The sequence below is a fragment of the Poecilia latipinna genome, unplaced genomic scaffold, assembly GCF_001443285.1.
Source record: "Poecilia latipinna isolate Pla-1442-1.1 unplaced genomic scaffold, P_latipinna-1.0 Scaffold2400, whole genome shotgun sequence".
NCBI lineage: Eukaryota > Metazoa > Chordata > Actinopteri > Cyprinodontiformes > Poeciliidae > Poecilia > Poecilia latipinna.
This window is the reverse complement of record NW_015115016.1, coordinates 41,216-57,994: the sequence shown is the minus strand read 5'-3', so window position 1 is coordinate 57,994 and position 16,779 is coordinate 41,216. Positions and strand designations below refer to the sequence as shown.

The following is a 16,779-nucleotide window of genomic DNA, read 5'->3' as shown; positions in this document are numbered from 1 at the left end:
CATGCTTAGTTTATTGTTAAGCAGAAAGAAATTGCCCAATAAAACTTTTGGTTTTAGTTAAAAGAAAAACAGAAAAGATATATTTCGGACCAAGTACCCTTGAGTTGATTTTGTCCTGGCTTGGACCGCCCTTCAGTGTTGTAATTTGACCGCCATCCAGCAGAGGGCGCCGCTAGTCATCCCTAAGCAAAGCCGTTGATGTGGTTGATAGAACAAAGATGGCGGGGAAGAGAACCGAGTCCGGAGAGGGGTGTAAGATTCATTTCACAACTTATTTGGACATATAAACACTCGACTTCTTAATTTATCACCTTAAAGGGCTCAGTCAGCCGTGCAGCGTCAACGTCTCAAATAAAAATTTGTTTGTAGCTACAAAGGCGAGGATGTGATGACAGGAAAGCGTAATATGATGGAAAAGACACGACACCAATAAGCACAAGTTGATTTTGAGGACTGTTTACGTTTAGTAATGTGAGAAAACCACAAATTTTTGTTTATTCAGTTAGCATTTAATAACTGACACACATTTGTTTTAAAGATTCGGTAACACTTTATTTGAAGGGGGTGAATAAGACTGTCATGACACTTTCATAAACATGACATATCACATGTCATGAACATGAATAAGCCTTCATGAATATTTATGACTGTTGTTGTCATAAAGCGTCATTCGGTAAATTATGACACTTTTAATACAAAGTTGACATTATTCAAAATGTCTTTGTTATGACAACTTGACATTAACCAAGAAATCATTACTGTTTAAACTTTATCTTTAATAACATAAAGATACCTAATTTTTAAAGTGCAATCAGTAATACTTTTATAACAAATTTATATCAGTAATGATTTCTTGGTTAATGTCAAGTTGTCATAAAGACATTTTGAATAATGTCAACTTTGTATTAAAAGTGTCATAATTTACCGAATGACGCTTTATGACAACAACAGTCATAAATATTAATGAAGGCTTATTCATGTTCATGACAGGTGTTATGTCAGTCTTATTCAACCCCCCTTCAAATAAAGTGTTACCAAAGATTCTTCTTTTTAATTCAGCCTGTTACAGATGTTGCCCTTCATGTTTTGGAAAGACGGTCTGTCCACGTACTGTTGAGAAAATAGCCGCTTATGAATTCATCGTTAGTCGATTTATAAGAGCAATCAACTTTGGATTAACTCATTCATCAATAACTTGCATCCCGATCAGTTATCAGTAACGTTTGATCTATTTTTACTAATTGCTACAACTAAATCAAATCAATGCTGAATTTTTCTTCATTTAAGAGTTAAAAATAACCTAATAGCACAGCATTGATGTATCATGTCTGTAGAAGAAAACAAACCTGAACTAAAATAAATAAAGTGACGGATGAATATCCAGCAGCATCTTAGATAACTCTGTAAACACTCAGACGAACGAAGCGTCTCTGTTTCTTCCTCATGGGATGATAATCTGTTGACAGTTCCAGGGCGCGACTGAGGAAAAATCTTGTTTATTCAGATCCTTTTAAAAACACAGGATTTCTCAGATTACTTGAACGCACTTTTACCAGCAGCTGAAACGCCCAGCTGCAAATCTAAAGTATTTACATAAAGAATTTTTAAAGAACAGGTTGGCAAAGTGTAAGCTTTAAAAAAACATAAAATAAAAAAACACACACACAGACAGGTGTTGTCTCGCGATAGTTTTGAGAATGCTGCCCTCATGTGGCCAGAAATGGCAAAGCAACATCATTCTTACAGTAACAGATTTAAAAACTTGATTTTTTTCCATTTTTTCCCCTCTGGTACAAGAATTTAACTTTAAGCGAGTGGAAGTGCAGTAAAAATATTAAAATCTTCAAAAATCTATAAATAAAACCAGAGGAATTATTAATGAAATCATTTGTAAAATTATATTTAAAAAAGCCTCTGGTTGCTTCAGGTGGTTGTGGTGTAGATTTACGTCATTATACAGAAACTTTAAAAAAAAAATCATGTATAAAAAGAAATTCCTTGATGAATCCATAAACGTTTTCCTTCATGCTTTTTATCATTATTGTTTTCAGTTATTTTACAAAAAGAAGAATCAGTTGTTTGTCATTGTTATTAGCTGGCATTGAAACTAAATAATAATTTTGATTCATTTATTATTTACTAATTATAGTCTGAATATTTTAAAAATACTAACCAATTAATCTTATTTTGAAATTAAATTATACATGTTCAATTTTTGGTTTTGAAAGTGTATGTAAAACCCACAAAAACACATTACTGTTTCTCAAATTAAAATATCAATAACTAAACTACTGCTAGAAATAAAAAAGATGGGTATGATTTTTTTGTAGAATGACAGGAAAATAGAAATATACAAAAGAAAATACAGTAAAATAGAGAATAAAATATTTTACAATATTTATGCAACGTCAACTCTAAAAGTTTGTGGAAAAATTAAAACAATATAAAAATAGTGAGCCAAAAGTTAATTGACTAAATTCTTTTGCTTTTTGGTTTAATCTTGTAATTCAAGTCTGACTTTTTCGTATAAACATGTGAAACCAACATACGCGTCTACGAAAGCTGGCTATCTGGCTAGCTAGCTATTTTGACTTACTTATTTTAATTTCATACCTGTTAGTGAATCATAGAATTTGGCTCCGGAAATGGAAGCGGAACCTTTTACATCGCAAACTTGTTTCCGCCCGAGCTTATTTTGTTCACCGTCCGCGTACGGCGTGAATGTGAACATTTCTTATTCGTTTTCTCTCGCTTTTAACGGGAGCAATGGCGACTCCGGGTGCTATGGATCAGAGGGATGTAATGCTAAACTTTACCCTGAAAGAGCTGAGCCTGTCCGGCCGGACCGGAGGGGCCACGCCGGGCGGCTCGTCCGCCGTGGAGCTGCGGAACAAGAAGCTGGTGTGCGTGGAGTATCCCGCGATGGTGACCAGCGTGGAGAGGATGCTGGAGACTCTGGGAGGAGAACACACGGTGACGAAAGTAAGCGGAACCAACCGCTGCTGGTTCGGGTTTTGTGTGAAATGCCTTAAATGTGTCCAAATTCACCAAAAAATTTCACCGAAACATAACAGAAAATAACCCATGGGGTAACAAAACATGACCGGGTGTGAACGTCAGGCTGAAATATTCTGTTCCCCTTTGGAGTTCAGGGAAACGATCTACTTTTTATCTTTCTAAAAGAGGAAATATGTTCTTACTTAACAGGGACAACATGTTTGTCATGGGGAACAGAAAAATATGAAAAGCGGGTCAATATTTCAGCAGAATTGGGTAGTAAGTTAGTAACTAGTTACATTTACTCGGTTACATTTACTTGAGTAACTGGTCTGAAAAGATGCACTTTAGGAGTATTTTCACTACACTGCTCTTCGAGTATTTTTTTTTAAATTTCTGCTCTTACCTGAGTAAAATGTCTGGACTTTTTTTACCCACTGATTGAAGAACAAACATGTTTTAAACAAAACTTCACCAGATACAGACGCACACCTGCAGTTTTCAGAAGTTTTTCCTGAATGAAACTCATTTGGAAAAATTTCTCTTGCCTATTTTTGTTATTTTTTGTGACTGTTATGAATTATTGTCATTTTCGTCCTTAAGATAAAAAAAATCCACTTCCCTTTATATTTTGGTTCATCTGATGATGTAAGTTTTAAGTATTAGTTATTCAGTAGACTTTATATCAGATACTTTTTACTCTTGAGTCATTTCTTGGATGACTACTTTGTACTTTTACTTGAGTAAAGTCATGTTGAAGTAGTTCTCCTCTTATTTGAGTACAATATTTGGGTTCTCTACCCACCTCTGAATTTATTACAAATGAAGCATGTCATTTCAGCTTTAATATATTAAAGCTATAGCTAATCCTAGTTAGCATGTCCACCAATGACTGTAAGTTGTTTCTCCACCGTTGGACCATTTAGTATTGAGTACATGAGGATGATTGACAGCGCTGATACACTCCTTTAAAACTATGTCCTCATGTTTTTTCTTTTAACATTTAGCATTCAGTACTAGAATTACCTGCTTACGTCTTTAAAGATGGAAAGTTTATTTTGTCATTGTGGTTCCCAAATCTGATTATTGATTATTGATTATTGAACTCGTATTCCTGGTTTTCCCACAGACATTCAGTGACCCCAGCAGGCGACTGGAGATGCGTTTCCGACCCCGTGACCCCTTCTGCCACTCTCTGTGTGGGAACCGGCTCCCGTCGAGCAACCTCCTCCTCAGGGTGCGACGGCGGGTCCGAAAGAAAGACCCCAAAGACGCTCAGATCCAGATGGACATCATGGGAATCATAGGAACCACGTACAAGTTCCAGGGTGAAGTCTGAACCCGCTTCACTGCGTCTCATTTGTTAAATTAACAGAAAACGAAAACGTGTTTTTGCTCTGCAGGGATGGTAGACTTCCAGTGCCTTGCTGTGGATTCCCAGAATGGAAAAAACGTGTCTCTGTACGACAAAATCATCCTCCGTAAAGCGGAGAACCAGGCGTTCTTCGCGCAGGACGTCCCGTACTTCCTGCCCCCGGCCATTTTCTCACGCCTCGACAGTCCGGTGGATTACTTCTACCGACCCGACGCCGTTCAGAAGCTGACGTCGTCGCTGTAGGTCGACCTTAAGCCTGGCAGAATACGCAAGAGGATTAGAGCCACTAAAAACAACTGACATTTCTCAGAATTTTGACTTTAACCAAAGAATTCAGATTCTTTTTTTCTCAGAATTCTGCTTTTTTTTTTTCCTAGAATTTTGGCTTAATTTTCTTAGAATTCCAATTTATTTTCTCACAAATCTGATTCTCCCCCCAGAATTCTGTTATTTTTTATTTTTCTCAGAATTCCCACTTTTTTTCTCAGAATTCTAACGTTAATCTCAGATCGTTTTTCCTCCAGATTCTGACTTTCCTGACATTATCAGTCAGTGGCCCTGACCCTCTTCCATAGAGGAACGAGGGAGTTTGATTTGTTTTGTGAATGTTTTCTTGTTTTGCGTTCGCAGCCCTCTGCCCGTCAGTAAGAACTTCATCGGTCTGAACCGCGCCCGGCGGCCCCACAACGCCATCTTCATCAGCTTCACGGACCCCGCCGTTCCCACCGAGTGCCTGGAGGCGGCGCGGGTCAACTGGGGCCGGCTGTGCCTGAAGGAGCAGGACCTGGAGAGCGAGGAGAAGGTCAAGAAGGTATTTGTTCAGCTGAAAACACGGCCGGCCCGACTGGAAAGTTGGAGCGTCTGATTCTGTTTGCAGTGTTGAATGGTTTTGGTTTATCTAATCTCTGGAAAACATTTTGCTGCTCAGATGTTTGAGAGTCGGCCCATCTGGTCCCGCAACGCCCTCAAGGCCAACCTGGACCTCCACCCGGACAAGCTCAAGCTGCTGCTGCCCGTCTACGCCTACTACATGGTGAGCAGCACGTCCTGCAGGCAACGCAACCTGGAGACCGCAGCACAACGCTGCTGCACAACTAGAGGCAAAAAACTGCTGGGCCTCCAGTTGTTCTGTCTTTTTTCCTCTTTCTTCTTCTTGTTTTTTATTTTGTTCTTCCTCCGTCTGTATTTTTCTTCCTTTGNTTTCTTCTTTTCTTTTTTCTTTCCTCCTTCTTCCTTCTTTCTTTTGTCCTCTTTGTATCTTTTATCTTTTCTATCTTTCGTCTTTTCTTCCTCCTCCCTTTTTTCTTTCTTTTGTCTTTTAATTTCATGAAATACTTTCTGCCGTTAAAAGTCTGAACAAAATACTTCCACCACTCATGCATATCAACAAACAACACAATAATTTAAAGGTAAATTTATTTCCATGATTAAATCTAGGAAGTAAAACTTCTAACATTATTTCTGAATCTCAGAAAGTTGTTACTACAAATAAAGATCAATTTAAATATTAAATTTTAAAGCAGAAATGTGACATTGTGTCAAACTCCAGCAGACTCATAAACACACTCAGGGTAAAACACAAAAGCTCTTTGCTATCCAGCAGAATCAAATAAATGGAAGGTTTAGTGGAAGGAAAAAATATGGCACATATGGACAGGAATAACAGGCCTTGACAGGATTGTGTCGGTTGTTGCTTTCTAACCTCCAGGTGTTTTTTCTCCAGGTGACCGGACCCTGGAGGAGCCTGTGGGTTCGGCTCGGCTACGACCCCAGAAAGACCACCGAGTCCAAGAAATACCAGATCCTGGACTTTAGGATCCGGGTCAGCTCCAAATACGGTGAGAGGAACCAAACACCAGCCACCAGGTTCCTGGTGAAGCAACAACGTCATCAATAATCTGGTGATGTTCAGGGTTTATTGCAACCGATCTTTTCCTAATCTGGAAGAAAATTTGGGCTGCAAGTAATGATTAATCGATTAATGTATCGATTATTCTGATGATAAATCGGATATAAAAAATGGCACACTCTACATATTTTTAAATTTACCACTTAATAGTTTTTTATTAAATATGCAAATAAATAATTCAATTCATTTTTGAATTAAGAAAAACATTTTAATGTCTAAAAATGTGAAGCAGGTGAAGTTTTGGCTAAAGCATATTTAAGTTTAAGGTGTTGTTACCTTATATGCAAACAATGTATATATATGTATATAATGCACAGTATTTTGGCTTAAGTTCTGCTCTGAATGTGTTTTTGTTTTCTGCAAATAACCTTTATTAAGTTTGAATACTCATGTTGACGATTAATCGATTACTAAATTACTTGATTATTTCAATAACCAAACAATCACAATTAATCCAATTAATCATTTCAACCCTATAAACAACTAATTGTCCAATGAATTGTAATTGTTTTCTCTAAATCTCAGGCTCAAATCTATTCAAACATCCTGTGTAACTCTGGCTGGATATTTGATCTCTCTTCTAGAGTTTTGGTTGAAATTGTTGTTTTCTGACATTTTTTTGACTTTTGGCAGGTTTTCTATGGGGTTGAGTGCTTAGAGAATGACATCATAGGTTTACAGGTTTATTGATCCATCCTAAAACCAGTTTCATGCTGGTATTGGCTTGTTTTCTTCGGTTTGTTCCTGTTACCAGGACTACCGTCATGTTTTTTTGTCTGGCCTCCCAGATGCTGAGTGCTGGCCAACTGTTTGTGGCGTGTTACGTTTTCACCGTGTTTTTCTTCGTTTTTAAGGCTGCACTCCGCCCAACATACCGGTGAAAGCCAAGAGGAGCACCCTGAGCTACAGCCTGCCGACCACGCTGAACAAAACAGGTTTCAATGTGATTCATGCAAATTTATGCAAATTTGTTTAAGCATTTTGATTGTAGAGCTGAAAATCTTGTGATGTAAGCATTTCATGTCAGTCAATATCGATAACTATTAAGGAGTTACATTGAAATATTTGGTGTGAATATTCTCTCAGTTGTATTATCTATTGATATTGATTGATTGACATATATTGATTTTATTTACTCCGCAGCCCTATTTCATGCTAAGAAACAGAATAATCTTCACAGTGATATCATCTTGAAACTGAAGCTGCCACTTATCTTTTCCTAAGCTCCTCCGGCTGCCAGCCTGTTGGATATTCCCGCCCCAGAAGGTCCCAGTACCAGTCGCGACCCGCCTCCCGTCTCCTTCCAGCTGAAGGTCGGTCAACAAAAACACCAAGAAAATGAACAATTTCAAGCATTTTGCTCTGAAACGACCTCCTCTGCTTGTGCAGGAGTCTGCGTACATCTTCAGAGACGGTTTGCTGCCTCCACACAGACAGATGTTCTACCAGCTTTGTGATTTGGACGTGGACAGGTACCGGGCGTCTTTAAACTCTGTCCCGCTGTCACCAAAGTTTGCTAACGGTTCTGCTTCCCCAGCATCAGAGAGGTGATAAGCCAGAACGACGGCGAGGAGCAGGAGTGTGACGAGCGCGACGGCTGGTGTGTCGTCGGCACCACGGACAAGCTGAGAGACGTCATCTCCGCTATGATTAAGAAGGTGGTCAAGGAGAAGAAACCAGGTATGAAAAACAACTTCAGTGTGTTTCCTTCTTTCATAATCCACTGGATCAAAGGTTACAGCTTTGATCATAGTGAGAAATCCCACCCACAGTTGAGTTTATGCGATCCTCACCTAGCAACCCAGGCTGAGCTCTGGAACATTTGGTCAGCTGGTTTTACCGCTGTATGCGCTGCACAATGGCTGCCAGAAACCACAAACAGCTTGCTTCACTCTTCCTGGTTGTGCAGGAGGTTCCACTTCTGCTTTTCAAGGATGTACAGTTGTATAATTTTCCATCTCTTTGCAGCCATTTTCACGTGTGAATGTAAATGTTGAGTTGGGGGGCGTGGCCAGAAGCAGCTTGTTTGGATTTACAGTGATAAGACGTCCTAAAACAAGCAGAACTGAGCAGACTGAAATCTTACTATCCAAGAATGATTTTGTGTAAAAAAAATGTAATGAACATGTTTTGTTTTCACCCGTAGATCTGTCCTAACCTGTTCATGGAATCATAATAGGTCACCTTTAAAGATGATTTTTTTTTAAAATCCTTCAGTTCATTTTCTCCCCTTTTCCTTCAGAAAAGCGAGACAGGTTCCCTAAAAGACGACGGAAAGGACATTTAAAATACACGGTGAACGATCCAAAAGGAGAGGATGAGGAAGAGGACGATGAAGAAGAGGAGGAGGGTGACAACAAAGAAGATGAAGAGGAAAACGAGAATGATGAGTTTCAGCCTTCGGAAGGAAGTGAAAATGAGATGGAGACAGAAATCCTGGATTACATGTGACGAAACAATCTGGCGTCCATTTCTGTAAAAAGTTAGTTTTTTGTTGTGCTGAATATAAATAAATAAATCAATTTCTTCTAAAGCTTTGAGCTGCTGAGTCTTTACTAGTAAGATCTTCCACTCAGAGATCAGGTTGCGGTTCGGTGGTCCAAAAGGGAAATCTAGGAAAATCTCTTTCCAGATTATCCTCCAACCTGGAAAACTTCCAAAGGAGCCATCCTGATTCTGTGATCACAAACAATCAATCGACTAATAATTAATTGTCGATTAATGGTTCACTAGATTAAAGTTAGTTCCAATCGATTGACCAATAACGTCCGTTAGACCTTATTTAGTGTTGTAATTTGGCCTCCAACCAGCAGAGGGCGCCGCTGGTCATCCGTTGACAGAAACAGATGGAGGAAGTATCAGAACGGGAAAGAAATGGTCCAAACAAAGCCTGATGCGGGATGCAAAATGCGCTTCATGCGGTTCTGTGGTGAATATAAACAACCAAAAACTACTGATGTGCTGCGAGGCGAAACGCAGAAAAATGACAACATAACGGTTGATATGACAACAGATCCTAAATGTGTTTTGGTGCCAAGCCATTCAGCGATGTATAAGCTAACAGAAGTATTTTAAGGTGTATTTGAGCTCCAGGGACTTTAAAACTGCGTGATGTTCTCGATCTTCCCGGTTTTAGAGAGAACAGCAGCAGCAGCAGCGATCTGGATCAACAAGCTGCCTGGTTTTTAGGCAGATCTGTGAAGACACCGCTGTGATTAAGTTACTTTGGTTTTCTAAATCAGTTTATAATAGGCAATAATCTAATCTCACACAAAAACACACATTCACAGTATTTTTTTTCTGTTTTTGATTAAAATGACACTGTTGTAGTCAGTTCAACTAAAGATAAACTTTTTTTTTCTATATTTATATCTTGTTTAAACCTAGAATGTTCTTCAGGTGATAGAAGACTGATTTTGTAACCGTTTTTATGTGTCTCTGAATGTTCATGTCTGAATTATTTTTATTTATCCTTGAGAATTTGTTTTCATGAGTTCATTTAAAGGTGCAGCACACCTAAAACGTAGCCTTCATATGCCTGTTTTTAGTTTATTTCATTGCATAAGTAAATTTCCATGAATTGGAAAAAACAACACTTGGAAAAAACATTTTGGCTCGCTTTGAGAAACTGATATCATACTCTGGATGTTTTCCTGACTTGGAAGTTGAAGAAATGAGCAAATTTATGGTCATGTTAAAGTCAATTTTCAATCAAGTTGAAAAACTGACATTAAACTTTACATGATGACTGTTTTTTTCTTTATGTGAAGTGTAATATTTATCTGAAGAAAACTCACCACACACAAGCTGGTTAATGATTATGTGCCATGTATGCACATGTGTCAGATGCTATTTAAAAGAGCGACCCTGACAATCATCCTGGTTTTTAGGGTTTTATTCCTGATGGCGGTTCTCGGGGTTTTGGTTGCTCTTTCTGTTCTGCTGGAGGCCATCTCTGCCACCTCTGTAAGTCCTTCTCAGAAAACAAAACTTACCCCAACAGATTCAGAATTGTCTAGAGATAAAGAGGTTCTTATATTGCTACTAATCATTTTTGTTTTTCTATCAAAAAGGACTTATTTAAGCCTAAAATGATCCAGTCTTAGTTTCTGTTTGTAACCCTTGCAGCTCGGGGCTGTGTCCACCGAGGGAGGGTTGGTGTCGGGTCAAAACCTTCTCCTGGGCTTCTTTCGCTACATGGACGTTTTTAAAGGCATTCCTTTCGCTGACATCCCTGGAAGGTTTGAGAAGCCAAAGAGTCACCCAGGCTGGAGCGGTGGGTGACCCTCACACACCGTCCATAACAACCAGGACAGATGTTCAAAACAGCCGGATAACTCTGTTTACTTCCAGGAAGCAACATAAATGTATTCATTTTTGCTTACTTTAAATAATTAGATATGTAGTCTAGGTGTAATTTATTTAAATTATGCAATTACACATTTATTTTGACATATATATATATATATAATTAGAATAGTTTTGTTTTTACCTCCTTAGCAATAAAGTAAACATGCAAAATTTTATTTAACCAAATAGATTTTTTTCCCCATTTGCAAGTTCTTTTTGGGCACAATTGAAAACAATTTTGTCCATTCCCAGCAGTAGAAACAAGATTGTGGTCACTTGTTTTTGGAAAATGGCTACTGTATTTGGGAGAAACAAAATGTGGTTTTATCTTAAAATCACTGGATAGATGAGATACTATCAACTACAAAATTAAAGGTAATAAGATCGCTCGATATTCACGGAAATTAAGGACTACATTCGCCCACGAAAAGCTAAAATCCGTTAATATTTTAGAATTCTTCTAACAACACTGTTAACTGCCTGTTTTTAATAGCTCACACACCGAATATAACTTGATATGGATTAATTAATAAGGACGAATTAGCAGCTCTATGGTTAGCACTATCGCAGAAGCTAACGTCAATGGTCTTCCTTATATTCAGCCAATCAGCGCCAAGGAAAATGAATGGCGCTACTGGATTGGCTGCTTTGTAAACGGCAGCCAATAGCGTGTCAAGTAGCATTTTAGCTAGGTATCTCAGCTTCCCAAGATGCACTTTCGTTCTTTTTTTTATGTTCACCAAAAATATCACTGACGAGGTGTGTTGCAGAAAATAAAAAAGTAAGAATAACGCTACTTAAACATATTTTTACTCAAGTAGGAGTAAAACTTAGCCGTTCAAAAAATTACTCAAGTGAGAGTAAAAAAAAGTATCTGGTTAAAAAGGCAACTGTACTGAGCACCAGAACATCTGATTTAATGTTTTAAAAATAGTCATCAGACAAATATGTAAAACTATGTTCAAATTCTGATACTTTAAAGACTAAAATTAGGGGAAAAAATACAAAATAATGCCATAATTACAAAATAATAGATTAAAAAGTAGTGAAACTTTATACAAATATTACTCAAGTAAAGGTAAAATGAACAGTGTAGTAAAACTACTCCTAAAAGTATTTTTTCCCCCAAAAGTTTACTGAAGTAAATATAACTGAGAAATTGTAACAAGCCCTTTGAATTTCATCAGGTCATCACATTTAGATGCATGAATGCATTGAGTTGCTGCCATTTGATTGAATTATTTTCTACTAGTTAATTAATCAGTTAAAAATCCCACCTTGGTTGTGATGTGCCTAATCAGGGACACTTAAGACCACCCAGTTCAAGGACAAATGCCTTCAACTGGACCCTTACATGACCATCGTCTCTGGCAGCGAGGACTGTCTTTACCTGAACATCTGGGTTCCTCACCTTGGCTCATGTAAATATCTACATTTACCTACAGCGGTGATCAAATTTAGACCACAACTGAGTTTAGTTTTTTTCCAGTGGCCTCCAATTTGCCCGTCATGGTCTGGATCTATGGTGGAGCTTTCATGTTTGGTGAGTCATTTGGAATGAACTACTTGGGAAACTATCTCTACAGTGGACAGGAACTGGCAGAGAGAGGAAATGTTATCGTTGTGACATTGGGATACCGTGTGGGAACCCTTGGCTTCCTGAGTGCTGGAGACTCTTCTCTTCCTGGTAGGAACCCTTTAAAAAGATCCACCTGGTACCTTCAATGCTTTGTGCAATCTTCACCTTGTCGGATCTCGTTTAGGAAATTATGGGCTGTGGGACCAGCAGGCCGCCATTGCATGGGTGCACAGAAACATCCGCTCATTTGGAGGCGACCCCAGCAACATCACCGTCTTTGGAGAGTCCGCCGGGGGAGCCGGTGTTAGCTTCCAGGTCAGAGGTTTAACCTGTACCATTCACCAGATTTTTAAGAACAGAAACACTTGTTTAACAGATGTTACATTGAATGGATAAAAGCCATTGGTGGGTACACTACCACTGTCAATATGCTAATGTGCTAATAGCAGAGCTAATTTTTTGTTTAGTGCACTTTGCTTCTTGGTTGTTTCATAAACTTTCAGTTGAATAAAGTTCAATGTGTGTTTAGAAGTTTTGGTTATTGACTGTTTGGACTTCTTCAAGTAGTTCATGTTTATATTCATGCTTTTATTTTGAAGGGGGTGAAGACTGTTTACGCAGCAGTTCCATGTCCTCTCATGTTGTCTCTTGTTTTTTTTTTAACAAATGTTATTGAGCTACTGGCAAGTATATAGAAAAATACAAACACATTTAAAAACTCATGTGCAACCCTGCCATGGTTAGCCAGGCTAAATCAGCAACAGAGCTAGTAAAACTAAACATGGTTGAATTTAGCACGTTAGCGTTAGCTTCTGCTGAATACCGTCCAAGTGTAACACTTTAGCGTTAGTGGAACTAATGCTAATGATTAGCACTTCAACATTATCACAACTTACTTTTTAGTTAGCGATGTCCATCACTACTAAAAGTCTTTCTGAATTACTTTGAAAGGATGTTAATAAATGTGCTTCCTGTTTCTCTGACAGACACTCACCCCTCACAACAAGGGACTTATTAGGAGAGCCATCTCCCAAAGCGGCGTCGCCCTTTGCCCTTGGTCCATCAACAGAAACCCTCGCAAGTACGCCGAAGAGGTACGTGGCTCCTATTACCCATGTTTTAGGGATCAGTTGAAATGCCTACTGTAAAACATCAGCAATGTGACATTTTTAGTGCTTTTTCTCCAGGTTGCTCTGAAAGTCAACTGCCCCACTGATAGCAGAATGGCCGACTGTCTGAAGATGACCGATCCAAAGGTTCTCACTAAAGCAGGAACCGTCTCTTTGACCAGCTCTCCTGATGGTAAGCTCCACACTGCTTCTTATCTGCTGATGCACTAACAGTGGCACTTTAGCATTCTAGCTAGCTTTGAAAACACGTAGCTTCGCCTAAATTAATTTTATAAATAAATTCAAAAGCGCTAATTTACTTGGGTGATTTATAAGCTTTCATTTGAATAAAGTTCAACATGTTGAAGTTTTACTGACTGGAACCACAAGTTCAAAAGAATCATTTTCTGAACACAAATAAATCTATGTTGTGACACAATTCATTGACTTGAGGTTGGTGTCAAAATGGTTCAATTTAGCGCTTTAGCATTAGCTTAAGCACTGGCTAATTTTCACTAATACAATGTCAGTGTAGCTTATAATGTTAGCAGAACTTCTAACACTAGCAAATTTGACCCATTTGTTGAAAACTCTTGTCAATTGGAGATAAATAACTTTGATTGATGATTTTAAACATCTTTTTTTTCAATATAAAAAACTTTCTTAGTGAAGTATGAAAAGGAAACTTGAGGTGAAAATCAGTGTCTCTTAAATTTGAAGCAAATATGTTTTGCTGTTAAATCAGATTAATCTGAGCCAGTGTCTCTGTTGGTCAGACCCTTTTATCTACAACCTGGCTCTTAGTCCTGTGGTTGACGGCGACTTCCTGCCCGACGACCCATCCAACCTGTTCCACAACGCCGCCGACATCGACTACTTGGCCGGAGCCAACGACATGGACGGACACATGTTTACCATATTTGATGTACCGTCCATCAACTCTCTTCTGACGATCACCACTGTGTGAGTTCAAGTTGTATTTACTAGATTTGTGACACAATAAGTCTGTTGAAAGCAGGTAAAAGTTTCAAATCACCTCTAATTTTAAGAGCTTGCAATGTTTGAAAGTGATGTGATCACTTCTGTCAGTTTTCTGGAGGTCCTGCAAGGGTTTTTCTTGGATTTTGGTTGCGCATTTACCCATTTTTTGTTTTTTTCTATTGTCCAGTTGCTAGTAGCTCAAATTGTTTGGAATAAAACATGCAATTTTACTGTAACTCTATTCTAAGAGTAACAAAATAGAGAAACTCTATTCTGAGAAATGTGGAATATTTAATGAATCCGGCTAAAGAAGGAAAATACAACATGTCTTCTGGAAATAACTGATTTGGTCAATATCTAGACCAAATCTGAGCATCCAAAGGCCGAAGAAAAACCTTTAAAGGAGACTTATTATGCAAATTTCACCTTTTACCTGGTTTTATATGTCCATTTGGTTCTCAAATGAACAAAACACACACAAAAAAAACATCCAGCTGTTTTTTGGCAATAAGTTCATGTTTTTTGGTGTTTGGAAAACGTTATTTGATTGCTAAGTGACAATCAATTGCCACTGCACCGTTACCTAGCAACCCCAGGAGCTCAGCCCGTCACCCAGCAACCCAAGCAGAGTAGCAGCACTCTTCTTGTCAGTTGGTTTTACCGCTATATGCCATGTACAATGGCTGCTGGAAAAGACAAGTGCTTTGTTGTTGATGTACCACGCAAAACCCACTTGCTGCATTTTGGCTGGCTGTGCAGGAGGCTCCACTTCTGCTTTTCAAAGATTTACAAAGGCACAAGACAGTTGTGCATCTGTTTGGAGCCATTGAGTAGACGCTGAGTTGGGGGCGTGGCCAGCAGCTTCTTTATTTGGATTTAAAGTGTCGAGATGCCCTAAAGCAGATAAAATCTCATTATCTGAGAATAATTTTGTGCAAAAAGTGTAATGAACATGTTTTGTATATACCCTAAGCTGTTTAAGGAAGCATGAAAGGTCACTTTCAAAAAGGCTGGTGACACTACTGACCACTTTAAAACTACAAGGAAGTTGAACTCAAACCTTTGCACAGGATTTGATGCCTTGTATCAGATCTAAATGTCCAACATTCTTGTCCTTACTGAAGCGATGAGGTCAAGAGGCTCCTGGGTTCTTTCACCAAGGAGAAAGGGACCCAAGGCTTTGAGAACGGCTTCTCCACCTACTCCTTGGACTGGGGGTCCAATCCCAGCCAGGAGACCCTCAAGAAAACTGTGGTGGCCATCGAAACAGACTACATATTCCTGATTCCCACTCAGGCTGCTCTTTACCTCCACGCCTCCAATGCCAGGTAAGAATACAGCCTCCTTTTACAAATATAACATATTTGGTTATAATTAAAGTGTTTTATCTTTTTATTTCTCCATTTAAGAACTGGTCGCACCTACTCGTACCTGTTCTCTGAGCCCAACCGTTTGGGAATCTACGGCAAGCCCTGGCTGGGCGCCGACCACACCGATGACCTGCAGTACGTCTTTGGAAAGCCCTTCTCCACGCCGCTGGGGTACTGGCCGAAACATCGGGACCTGTCTGGACACATGATCGCCTACTGGACCAACTTTGCCAAGACGGGGTACGAATGCAACACAAAATATGTTTTCAGACTTGGAAGTAGATCTGGGTTGGTGAAATGTTCTTCTCTGGTTCGCAGAGATCCTAACGTAGGAGATCTGAAGGTACCTGCAACATGGCCGACATTTACGGCCAGTGGTCACAAGTTCCTGGAGATCAACTCCGACATGGACGCCGGCTACGTGAGGCAGAAGCTCAGGTTGCGCTATGTGAATTTCTGGACCAGCATTTTTCCCAACCTTCCCTCCATCTACTCAGAATAAAACCTGCGTTTGCAATGAGGCCAATGTTTAGTGGGGCTGGTTCATGAAAAATAAACACATGAGGAATGCAAACACTGCTTTCTTGTTTTTAATTCATACAAAAAATACTATACTGAATAAATATTTAAAAAATAAATGGATGTATTTAGATTTTTATTGCTGCCTTGTTAACATTGCTCTGGAAAGTATCACCGACTAATTGTAAAGGTGCAATAGTGCTTTAGTTATTGTAACTACAAAGAAAAATAAGAAAAATTAATCAAGAATGTAAAACTTCCTTATTTTTGCATTTCAGTTGGCCTTTATGCCATTGGTGGTTAAAAACTTAAAATTAGTCTAAATAACTTCCTAACACATGGAACTAGGAAGTAAAATAATAACATCCATCACAAGAAGGAACATTATAATGGTAAACAAGTAAATTATTTCCTTAAATACTGAAAATTAAATGGATTTGTCTAAATGCTGATGACTTCACGCTCTACTTTCTCCTCTTTAGCATCTATTTTTAACTCAGCTTCCACATCTGGATAAGTCCAGATGTGTCATTTTTTTATCTGAAAAACTGTGTACAATGTGTGATGATACGCAAACTCTACATCACGTG

The 16,779-nt window shown here is 38.8% G+C and overlaps 2 protein-coding genes across 3 annotated transcripts in view; both read left to right on the top strand.

The window, feature by feature from the left end:
• The window catches only part of gtf3c5 (general transcription factor IIIC, polypeptide 5), an 11,853-nt gene extending 3,032 nt beyond the window's left edge, over positions 1–8,821 (top strand). The window contains exons 1-12 of one of the 2 annotated variants that reach the window (XM_015019275.1): positions 204–252; positions 2,765–2,982; positions 4,127–4,325; positions 4,401–4,611; positions 5,003–5,183; positions 5,301–5,405; positions 6,096–6,210; positions 7,136–7,216; positions 7,506–7,594; positions 7,671–7,753; positions 7,819–7,961; positions 8,524–8,821. In XM_015019275.1, the coding sequence (XP_014874761.1) occupies positions 219–252; positions 2,765–2,982; positions 4,127–4,325; positions 4,401–4,611; positions 5,003–5,183; positions 5,301–5,405; positions 6,096–6,210; positions 7,136–7,216; positions 7,506–7,594; positions 7,671–7,753; positions 7,819–7,961; positions 8,524–8,732 (1,668 nt within the window). In that variant the 5' untranslated portion in view covers positions 204–218 and the 3' untranslated portion in view covers positions 8,733–8,821. Of the gene's footprint in view, positions 1–203; positions 253–2,764; positions 2,983–4,126; positions 4,326–4,400; positions 4,612–5,002; positions 5,184–5,300; positions 5,406–6,095; positions 6,211–7,135; positions 7,217–7,505; positions 7,595–7,670; positions 7,754–7,818; positions 7,962–8,523 lie in introns of those variants that run through there. The other variant, XM_015019274.1, reaches the window with a different exon arrangement.
• A 298-nt stretch (positions 8,822–9,119) lies between these two features.
• Positions 9,120–16,244, top strand: LOC106937652 (bile salt-activated lipase-like). Its single transcript, XM_015019273.1, has 12 exons — positions 9,120–9,210; positions 10,172–10,247; positions 10,410–10,557; positions 11,933–12,052; positions 12,121–12,318; positions 12,395–12,525; positions 13,197–13,304; positions 13,398–13,512; positions 14,096–14,282; positions 15,425–15,628; positions 15,710–15,910; positions 15,989–16,244. Exons 1-12 carry the CDS (start codon positions 9,182–9,184, stop codon positions 16,170–16,172), a joined length of 1,701 nt encoding a protein of 566 aa, XP_014874759.1. The 5' UTR covers positions 9,120–9,181; the 3' UTR covers positions 16,173–16,244.
• Positions 16,245–16,779: the final 535 nt, after the last annotated feature.

Coding starts and splice junctions, on each gene's coding strand:
- LOC106937652 (XM_015019273.1), top strand. CDS start 9,182: ATGCAAAATGCGCTTCATGCGGTTCTGTG. Junction 10,558..11,932: donor GAGTCACCCAGGCTGGAGCG/GTGGGTGACCCT, acceptor GTGCCTAATCAG/GGACACTTAAGACCACCCAG. Junction 15,629..15,709: donor CTCCACGCCTCCAATGCCAG/GTAAGAATACAG, acceptor TCTCCATTTAAG/AACTGGTCGCACCTACTCGT.